Source organism: Gavialis gangeticus, unplaced genomic scaffold (genome assembly GCF_001723915.1).
Source record: "Gavialis gangeticus isolate Ggan-Ray unplaced genomic scaffold, GavGan_comp1, whole genome shotgun sequence".
Lineage (NCBI taxonomy): Eukaryota > Metazoa > Chordata > Crocodylia > Gavialidae > Gavialis > Gavialis gangeticus.
Genome location: NW_017729000.1, coordinates 16,062,374 through 16,073,396, shown reverse-complemented (window position 1 = coordinate 16,073,396; position 11,023 = coordinate 16,062,374). Strand labels below are relative to the sequence as shown.

At 39.6% G+C, this 11,023-nt stretch overlaps 1 protein-coding gene across 1 annotated transcript in view; it reads left to right on the top strand.

Moving 5' to 3' along the window:
- The window catches only part of AFF4 (AF4/FMR2 family member 4), a 50,159-nt gene extending 39,165 nt beyond the window's left edge, over positions 1-10,994 (top strand). The window contains exons 14-21 of the mRNA XM_019506346.1: positions 2,773-2,870; positions 4,394-4,457; positions 4,601-4,737; positions 5,114-5,185; positions 6,524-6,617; positions 7,828-7,871; positions 9,248-9,468; positions 10,232-10,994. Coding sequence (XP_019361891.1) covers positions 2,773-2,870; positions 4,394-4,457; positions 4,601-4,737; positions 5,114-5,185; positions 6,524-6,617; positions 7,828-7,871; positions 9,248-9,468; positions 10,232-10,350 — 849 coding nt within the window. The 3' untranslated portion in view covers positions 10,351-10,994. The remainder of the gene's footprint in view (positions 1-2,772; positions 2,871-4,393; positions 4,458-4,600; positions 4,738-5,113; positions 5,186-6,523; positions 6,618-7,827; positions 7,872-9,247; positions 9,469-10,231) is intronic.
- Positions 10,995-11,023: the final 29 nt, after the last annotated feature.

Here is an 11,023-nt window from a genome sequence, read left to right as displayed (position 1 = left end):
TACAGAAAAAGGGGATGAAAAAGGAAGGTACTGTAAAGACAATTCTTTAAAAACACCTATTTCGGTAGGATATTGTTTGAAGACTGAATTTGGGAAAATGGGTCTTGAGGTAAAAATTAAGGTCAAATCCAGGAAGAAGATGGATTGTACTTGAAACTAAGTCCTTTGGTAGATTTTACATTTATCATGCCATTTAACAGTTAACGCGCAACATATATTCAACAAATTTATTGAACCATAAAATGACAGATCAGCCACAAAGGTGTTCCACATAAATGTTCCATTAATGTTCCTCATTAAATATCTTTGTGGCTGGTTTCTGTGATGCTTTAATTTGAACATCTGGCATGTTAAGCCTTGCTGTGCAACCTGCAGGTGGGCCTGTGTCAAGGCTGGTAAGGTGCTGATGCAAGGGAAGCCCAACTGTTGGGGTCGAGCGCTAGGTGGCTGTGTCTTGGATTCAGGGACTGTCCCCTGCCTGATCCCGATGATCAGTTGAGATCAGGCAGGGGGTAGCCCAAACTCCCGATGCTAAGCTTCCTGTGCGTCAGCAGTCACGTGACTGGGATATGAAGAATTTTATGCCTGATTCTTACTGATACATGTACTGTCAAGTGGCAAGACTTTTTTTTTACCAAAGCAAACCTGGTTGCTTTAATCCATAGGGCTATGGAGTGCATCAGGGGATGTTGGTGCAAGCCTATCCTGAGTCACGTGCAACATACAAGTGAAAACCTGACAATCATGGTAGATGTAATGTATGTTGCTTTAGTTTACAGACCCAATTAACTGCAGATCTCAGTGATGCTTGAGAAATGTTTTGAAATTGTCAAAAACTGATATCGTGAGAATCGATTTTCAGGATGAAGCAGCAAGTGGATGTAGGAGTGGAGTAACAGAACTTGATCAGAATAGGGAATGACTGGAATATCTAAACTAAGAGTGCAGCCACGTTACCTCAGTGCTAACTTCATCAGCTATTATGAGCCACGTAGGGTTTGATTGGTGAGTGTCAGCATGGGAATCTTCTGGGGAATTTGTAGGTGTTGTACAAGGTTGTATTTCATATTCACTGGGCTCTTTCGTTCTGTGTTAGTACTGAACCATGTTTGGCCCTGTTTTTAATTTTAGTATTTGGCAATTCATTTAGATTTTAATAATTCCTCTCTCAAAATAGCATAGTTTTCTAATGTGCCACTGAACAATTGCTATAGTTACCTATATTTTAGCAATAGGTGAAAATAAACAGTATATTGCTCTATAAGCCCGTCTTCAAGCACTCTGAAAGTCCTCTAGATTAAAGTTTAATATAAACTTAAATTATGTTAAAAAGTGCATCAGTGCATCAGTCCATATAGTGTCCATACTGATAAGGCAAATTGACATTATCAGCAATTGGCCTTTTTGGCTGATGTGGCCAGTAATGTTGCCGATTAAATGCAGCATGCATACATGCAGCTCCAGCATGCACACAGCCAGCCTAGTGGCTTGGGGAGGGCATCCAGCTGGTAAGTGTTGTAGAGGGAAGTTGCGGGGGGTGTACAGATCAAGGTCCTTATGGTAAAGGAGGGAGTGGGGCTGGAGCAGGTGCTGCCCAGCTGGGGTGGGGTGGGGTGGGGTGGGGCATCAGACAGCCATGAGAAGCTCATCTGGGGGAGTGTGGGAGGCGGGCAGCCATAGTGCGCCCGCCCCCCCCGCGCCCCGTGCTGCTGCTGCATAGCCCAAGCATCACCTTGGCCCAGGGGGCACATGCCTCCCCAGGGAGTGCACGCAGTGGTGGGAGCCACCCCCTCTCCTCCCCAGAGAAACCACTTGCAGCTCCGTCCTGTGTCCTGCCCCGCCCCGGCTGGGCAGTGCCTGGCCCTGCCCCAGTCCCACTCCGTCCCTCATCGCAGGAGCCTCAATCTACCACTCCACGCCCCTTGCCTCCCCAACAGATTTACCAGCCAGACGCTGCTCTCCATGGTGCACATTGGCAATTGGATTGGTATCTGCCAATATGGCTCATTTAATAATTAGCCTTCGGTATTGGCCCAAAAAAAATTTATCGGTGCACCCCTAGAAAAAAACTAATTCAGGGTCATGGAAATCCAGGCTTGCTGGAAACAATCTGCTGGTCTTGAATATAGGGAACCAAGTGACTTCTAATATCATAGAGCATATTCATCATCTTCCCTCTTCATTTGCTGTGTCATATTTTGCTGAAGCTGTATGATTTTCAGGACAGGGTTGAAATGCCTCTATGAAGGGACACTGGGTTTTTGAGAAATGAAAATAGGACACCTAACTTGATCCTCTCTAGCAATAAAAACATTGGGGGGGAGGGGTGTGATTCTTGCTAAAAGAAATGGGAACGTAGTAAATAATTTGCCTTGCCTCACTGGTGGGATAGGATAAGCAGGGTTCTGACAATTATTGCAAAGCATAGGGAAGGGGACTACAGTTGTGCTAGCAACCTTTGACTAGATCCTTTGCTCTGGCAGAGATCCAGTTACTGTGACAAGCTTGTTAGGAAGCCTGTTACAGTGTTGTTTCTCTGTCTGGCTCTGCTCCAGCGTATGATGATGATGATGATGATGATGATGATGAAGCATTGTTAAGGGGAGAGGCCCTGCAAGCCAAGATGATTTACATATGGTAATTGTGAATGGGAATGGGCTCCTAGAAAACTGATCTTCTAGGTTTCATTTAATAAACATGCAGCCACAGGAGGAACTTTAAAACTTCAGCTGCTTTTATATTTACTATCTGCCTATTTTTTCCCACCCTCAGGAAAAGGTTCTAAACAATTCATCAAACTGCCCTCCTGCATCTACTCCAGCTACAGAGAGCTCCAAGTCCCGAAGAGCGAAGCTTGTCTTTGATGAGAGGTGAGAGCAGTAGAAGGTGCTCTGCCACATTACTTTTCCTCTTCCTTTCAGAGGGATGCTAATTTCAGTGTGTAACTCCTACAAATGTATACCTTCTTCCCTGTAGATAGGGTTGTTCTTTGCCATACAAAAGTGTTGTGAAAATGCTCTCTTTTGATCTGGAGACCTGCATTCTGTTCCTGTATCAATGTGCCTGTCTGACATGTGTGTCTCTTATTTGGCAAATAGTTCGTTCAGTCACTGGGAAGAAAGGAAGGAACACTACATTCCTGCTCAGCGTGAGACGAGCAAACAGTGGACTTGGCCAGTACTTGGTTGTCCCTGTCTGTCTGTTTTTAGAAATGCTGACTATCCCACAACAGCCTAGCAGACCAATACTGCTACCAACCAATCCTTTCTGCACTGTTAGCTTTCACTGCAGTCAGTGACTGCTATCATTCATTAAAGAGGGATGTCTTGATTCTGGAATTGCCTTGCTTTTACAAGAGCTGGAATGTGGAGTCATTTCGTCCTCTGCTATCAAAATATTTTGATGAGAACACAAATTATTAAATATATGTCCAAATGAATCAATTCGCCTCCTTATAGAATAAGGCCTTAATGTTTCATTTAGATATTTCACTGTCCCTTATAGTTGTTCTTTTTTACTTTTAATCATTTAATTCAAGGCTGTCTTAAAACTGTTTTCTGGATGAAATACGTTTTTAGAAGCAAACTGTATTCCTTGCCAATATAAAAAGAGCAGGCTACTCAGAGCCATATGGAAATAAGCAATCCAAGTCCAGTGTGTGTTATCTTCTGTGTGCATTCACAGACAAACTCAGTTGCAATAGACTTAAAGTTTAACATATATACCAGTAATTTAGAGTAAACTATATTTGAAGGGGTAGGGGTTGTAATTATCTCTAAATAAAATGTTAAAGCCAGAAGATTGAATTTAGGGAAAACTTAAGAAATATATATTAAGGTATGGTAAAACAGGAGAAAGATTAAGTCAACCTAGTAGTATGTTTGGAAAGGTTTTAGTCGATCAGCCTGTAACTATGGTGTAAAAATGTGAAATTAAGCCTCTGTGGGACCTTCATTAGGTCATGAAGCCACTTCATTTTAAGGTCAACTATAATAATTTTTAAATCAATCTCTGAACGTATTAATTTTGTTTTTAACATTTCACATCTACTAATGTGAACCTTTGCCATACAGATGGTAAGTTATGCACTTGCGTATTATGACAGATAGCTTGTTCATTGGTATCATCTTTCATATGTAGTTTTTTTTGGTATGCAGTACAGTAAAGTGAGTTGGACAAATCTAGTGACAGTTATTGACAGTCTCAAAATATTATGACAGCACTGGAGGAAAAGAGCATTTTTACACGTTGAAAGGGCTATATGACACTATGCATCCTGTGATTTAAGGTAGGGAGAAAAAGTCAAACCAAAAGATACCAAAGTTATGAAGCTTGACACCTAGAAGAGCTTGTGAAATAGGTTTTATTCAACACATTTATTTCTTTATTGTAGGTCTTACTCGGCTGATCACTACTTACAGGAAGCAAAGAAGTTAAAGCATAATGCAGATGCACTGGTAAGCAGAACTGAAAATGTTTGTCAAGTGGCTGCACATAATGCTGGATTGGGGTAGTTCCTTTGATTCGGTGTTCTTCTCAGTTACTGTTATTCTTCCCCCCTTCTCTATATTTTTGGTTCTAAAGATATAATTCTCTTCAGTCTGACAGATTCGAGAAAGCTGTTTACTACCTTGATGCTGTAGTGTCATTCATCGAATGTGGGAATGCATTGGAGAAAAATGCTCAGGAATCCAAGTCCCCGTTCCCTATGTATTCAGAAACTGTGGAATTAATCAAGTAAGCAATTAACAATAAAGTCTGGGGGTTAGAGTTTGGACTTTATTCTTGTTCTTTTGTAATTAACTTAATCTCTCATCAGTAAAATGGGTAAAATTTCCCTATCTCTTCCATATGTTTAAATCAAACCATATGTTTTGCCCAAACATTTGGACATTTTCATCTAAGGATTGTAATGTCCACTACAAAACATGATGTAAAAGTAAAAATGTTTCTGTAATCATCTCATCCAGATGTTTGATAAAACATCAAAAGTAGATCTCTGGAACTAAAACTTAACAGGTTTCTTAAAAGAGCATTAAATGAGAAATGGCAGCTGATGAAAACATAAAGCTTTTTTTTGTTGCCATCATTTACTTGATGTCTTTGTTTGCAGATACACTATGAAACTGAAGAATTACTTAGCACCAGATGCTACAGCTGCAGATAAAAGGCTAGCAGTGCTTTGGTATGTGTGCTTTAGGTTTAGTGTAAAACATCTTGAGTTAAATTAGTGAGTGTTTTACGTGTGAAGTTACTGCCTATAGTATTGTAGTTATTCCTTCTTGAATTGAATTGTAAATCCAGTACTCTAAATTTAAAGGCTGAGGGTATGTAAGGTTCTCATTTAACCTTAGCCAGTGAGAGCTGGAATAACTTCTCTCCTGTAGTATTGACATTGACCACCTTCTGTTTCTAATATAATTAGGGAATAAAGCTGATATATCTGGGATAGAATTTTTTTTAGTTTAGGTGCATTAGTCTTGCCAGTGAGATGCTATCAGGAGGGCAAGAGCTTAATACTGCTTCTTACATACAGACATAATGAGAAATGAACAGTGTGCTAATATTTTGTTTGAAATATGATTTCCTCGATGTGATGTCTGTTCCAGCAATGGATAAGGCAGGCATATTAAAGGAACATGCTATTAGAAAAGACAGAGCTTTGGACTATTTAATAATTTCATACTCTTTAATATTTTAGTAGCATTAGGCTGTGGTTGCTAAATCTTAAGCAGCAGTGTCTGCAGCTTTGTGTCTCTAGTCTCTTAATTGGAAGTAAGATTTTTCTAGTGGTGACAAACTGATGATACTGCTATCAAGTTAAATGTATATTCTATTGTCATTGCAACACCACTTGGGAGCTGAAATTTTCATAGGGTACAGTGGTTGCATTAACTACTGTAGTTACTCTTTTGGAAGCAGAGATCAAATTACTGCTTATGAGATCAAGGGTCTATAGCACTGATTTTGAGCTTTTACCTTGTAAAGGTAGCCTTGAAACTAAACTGCACCTTGAAAGAAGCTATAGCAGAAAGCTCAGGGAGTTCATAGATCTTATCCTGTGCCCACTCACTGATTGGCTGAAGTTTCAGGTACAACCCAAGAATCATCTCACTACCTTTCCAGAGTTCTTTAGGAGAGCTTACCAATTTGTTGTGGAGATGGAAAGAAGAGTGGAAAAATGCAGGATTAGACTTGGGATGTCTTGATTGTGTTATGGGCTTTTATTTATTTCTTTGCTAACATGAGAGGTAATTGAGTTGTATTCAGAGCTCGGTGTGCAGGACCAGTGATGTAAGAAAAATCAAGGAAGGCTATGTGACTGAAACCTTGTACCTCAAGCTGAATCTATATATTTATTTTTAGGGACAAGTTAAACAATTTTACCAAAAATCAGCAATAGTGATAACTCCAGTGAAATCAAGTGCATATGCATTAAAAACACCCTGCAGTTGTTTACCTGCATTATTGAATTGTAGTAAGCAGTTTCAGTATAAATGTGTTACCATTTGTCTTTGACTAGTCTTCGATGCCAGTCCCTGTTATACTTAAGGCTATTCAAGCTGAAGAAGGAGAGTGCATTGAAATACTCCAAGACATTGACTGAACATCTAAAGGTAAACACTTTCTGCCTATTGCCACTAACATCTACAAAAAGTTGGAACTCCACGGTGCTCAGAATTTCTAGGACCTGGTTTTTCAAACCTGTGTACCCTATTTGGAAATATAACCCTTCAGGCACACCCAAAGAGCCGTGTCTGCCTTATGTCCTTAGACCATCACGGCTACTACCTACAGCCCTGTGTTCTAAAGCTTTAATTTGTTACTGGGAAGGATGGCTACTTCCAACCCAAGCAAGATAGTCACAACTCTGCTGGTCCTAGCATTATTAGCCTCCATTTGTGATAATGTATCTAATTTTTAGTCTGCTTCTATGAATAAAAAAATTCAGTGAGCTTCAAAGAGAATTAAAAGCATCTTTCTAGCTGGAGATATTAAAAAGTGGAACTTTTTTTTCGTATATAAACCTAAGGGAATTCTGTGTCTAATGATACATTTTATGGCTTTAGGGGCTGGTGTTGGAACTAAACACATCAACCAGTAACTTCACCAGACTTCTCATGGCAGCACTATTAGATCCAAGTTCTAATTCCCAACAACTCACCATGCTTGCTTAAGCTTTACCTCCCATTAAATCCTCTGGATCTGGTTGAAACCCACTACCGGGGATTGGATGCTGAGAAGTCCTCTTTTAAGTTGACTCATTTGAACCCAGGTGTTCAGATGAGGCACTCAGTCAGGATGCTTAAGAAATCCTGGGTAAAGTTACTTCATCTGAATCTAGTCTGGGATTTTAAAAAGGCTTATGGGGATTAGACACCCAAGTTTAAATACCAAAGGAGAAGCAAACTAATATATTTCTGGCTTTGTGGAACTTGAAAAGAGTGAGCCTTAGCTGCTCAGTGGTCATAATAGAAACCGCCCATTTCCTAATAACAGGTATCAGGCTGGAAAAAATGAAATCTTGCCATAAGAGATGATGAGGTTTTGTAGTTAGCACAAGGGACTAAATAAGGAGGCCTGAGATCTAACCCCAAATTTGTCAGCTTGCTACAAATCTGTAGGCAAATCACCTAAAGTACCACTGCCTGCCTTAGTTTGTCACTGGGATCACTGGGTGTTTTCTCAGATTTTAAAGTGCTGTGAGAGCCTTCCATCCTATTCAGACTTTAATTATTGCAAAAAAATCTGTTTCCAAAAATCAGTTTAATAAGCAATTAAGATGACTTTAAATCATATGGCAATCTTTTTTTTTCACTCAAACAGAATTCCTATAATAATTCTCAAGCACCATCACCTGGTATGGGAAGGTAAGCAGTTTCTAAACTTGAACATTAAACTGCTTTCTTTCTTGATTTAAGATGTTTTAAATCTTGTGTGGGAGGTGATGGATTAATGGGGCTGAAGAACAGAATCTGCATGTCTGAGTTCACTGATAAAGTATTAAACTAGTTTGATTTCTCTGTAGTGAGAGCCAGACTTCTAACAGACAAAATGGAAACTATTTCCTTTTTCTCAGTTTGTGTACTACATAAAGTTGAATTCATTGTTTACTCCTGGTGGTGTTATATAAATTTATCTGGTGTCTCATTAGCTAGTTGTACTCTCCTAAGGATCGGCGCTTCAGCTGGGTTTATGCTTGCATGCTTGTTATGGTAAATGTTTCAAAAGACAACTGTTCATGACAGCACTTTAAGCTGGGTTTCAAATGACCTCTTACTGCAAAAAGGGGTCTGTGTCTTCGTATTGTCTAACCCACAGCTTGATTTCAGTGAGCTCTATTATATATACTCCTGATAACTAAGAGGACAATAGACTTTGTAAAGTGCCTGGAGCTACCTGAACTTGCAATATTTTCAGGATTGCTTACTCTATGGGAAAGTAAGGAACATTCTTACTTGTACCATTCAGATCCTGAGACTACTATTACGATATGCTGTGCCGTGTTTGTGTAGCTGAGTTACGTAAATATGTAATCTTCAGTGGGTTATTTTAAATTTCTTTAACCTAGTGGGTGGCCAGTGTTTCTGGCAGGCTTGCCACAAATTAGTCCAATGCCCTCCCTGAATGCCACTCTTATCTTCCTCCTTGCCCAATCAGTTGCTTTGCTTTTTGCTCCCTCACCTGTGCTCTATGCCAGATCCGCTCTCATTCCTGCACCTGTCCCCTCCCTGGGGTGCCACGTGCCACACAGGTTGCCCATGCCACTTGTGAGATGCATTGCTGCAGGTTGGCCACCCCTGCTTTAACCTATTAACATTTTAAAGCTTCATTTCTAGTAGTAGAGCCCTTTTGTGTGGTTCAGATTTCATTCAGAAGTCTCTTCGATGAAGTTTTACTACTTTGAAATATGTGCCACAAAAAAATTCCACCTTATAAAATGCAAATTAAAGGATGAGGAGGCTTGGTCATGAGATAAAGCCACAAGACTTGGAGAAGCTTTTAGTTTCTGGTTGCAGCTCAGACCCAGACTTCATATATGCATATGCGAGTTACTTAAACCCTTCTGGTCTTGGGTTCCTCAATTATCAAATGGGGGAGTACTTATAAATGGAAAGGCCTTGAGGTTTTGGGCGAGGGAGTTTTATAGAAATACATGCTGTTGATTATATTCTGATGCTTGTTTCAGCTGTATCTATTTTGACAGTTCATATTTTGAAAACCATGTTTTTCTTATAATAACTAGCAAGCCTGTTGGCATGCCATCTCCGGTCTCTCCGAAGCTATCTCCAGGGAATTCAGGGAATTACTCTTCGGGGACAACCAACCCTTCAGGAAGCAGTTCTTCAGTGACTATTCCACAGAGAATCCACCAGATGGCAGCCAGTTATGTGCAGGTTACATCCAACTTTCTCTATGCCAATGAAATCTGGGACCAAGCTGAACAGCTCTCTAAAGAGCAGAAAGGTAAGACAGCAGAATCTGCCCAAAAATTCAAATACAGCGTTCTTTGCCAAAATCCTAATAGGCATCCACATTTAGAGCATCAGCTCATAGTGTGTAAGCCATGTTTTGTTGGCTAGTGGTTTGCTGTAGATAACTTAATCGCTGCTTTAAATTTGCAGTCATCTTTCAGATTGGTTCTCTGATCTTGTTGGAGAATGGTGTTGATTGCTGGGTTCCATACTAGTAACATGGCCAAACAGATTTTTGGTAGACTTGCCATACTTGTTTAGGTTCTAGGGTTGAATGCAAATACATGTCCACTTCCAAAATTATGCTTAAAATGAATATGCATGTTTCTTGAAGGAAGAATTTTCCCATTACTAGGAATGTTTTACACCAATACCAATCTTGTTCCATCTCTCTTTCAACCCAGTAGTGTAACTGAGGCAGGAGCTATGGGGGTGCAAAAAGAGGTGCTGACAGCCAGCACTACCCCATGCATTGCTGCTGCCCAGGGCACAAAGCTGCCATGTTACGCCTCTGTATCAACCATGTTATTACAAAAATGCTGAGGTGCCTTTTGGAAATGGAAAAAAATAAAAGTAAAAGGGTTTATATTTCCATTTGCAACTCCTTTCATCTTTCCCTCCTTTAGCCTGAGAGAGTGTGTGTAATATCTGGGGTTAGTGTGTCAGAACTGGATTTCTTCTTAGGATGAAAATCTCTAAAGAAGTCAATATGAAAGAATATATACATAGTTTATTTTGTTCTCTTGTCATCCTAGAATTTTTTGCTGAACTGGACAAAGTTATGGGCCCTCTTATCTTTAATTCAAGCATCATGACAGACCTAGTCCGTTATACCCGGCAGGGATTACATTGGTTACGTCTGGACGCCAAGTAATATTTTGAACTGAAGGATTGGAAAGTAGAACACACATTTTTCTTGCTGCCTCTGATTTTCTCCACAACACTGTGTCATGTCCAATAAGGAAGACTGCCATAACATGTTGCCTAGTTGACACTAAGAGCAAAGAATGCTTTCACATGTCTCCCATTCTCATTTGTGTGTTTAACCCCAAAATGTCTTGTTAATGGACTTCTTTGGTATTCCCATTTTAAGTTATTTAATTATTTTAAAATCTGCTACATATAAAGATGTGGTTTCACTGATCTGTAATGGATTGGAATTCCAGTCATAATACATAACTAATCAGTTTTAAATCCTATTTATTTTAATTTGTTTTTAAAAATTTTTACGAAGCCCTGTTTTGGGCAGTTTTAGGACTTAGCTGTTTCTTCCTATAAATTTACCCTTATCAAGTACTTAGCAGAGATTAATGTAGACACTTTATTTAAGTACTTTGTGAGCTTTGTTACTCTGTAATGTCTTGTGGTAGTAGAGCTTGTTAAAGAAAATAAGGGTTGATAGGTTCTAAAGTATAGCGACACCATGCTTTTCATGCCTAATGCCTATGACTCAAATCTTAAATGACAACTACAGTTTTATTATTGCAGAATTTGTACTAAATATTGAAAAAAAAAAAAGAGGTGGAGGGAAAAATAGTGAAGATGTC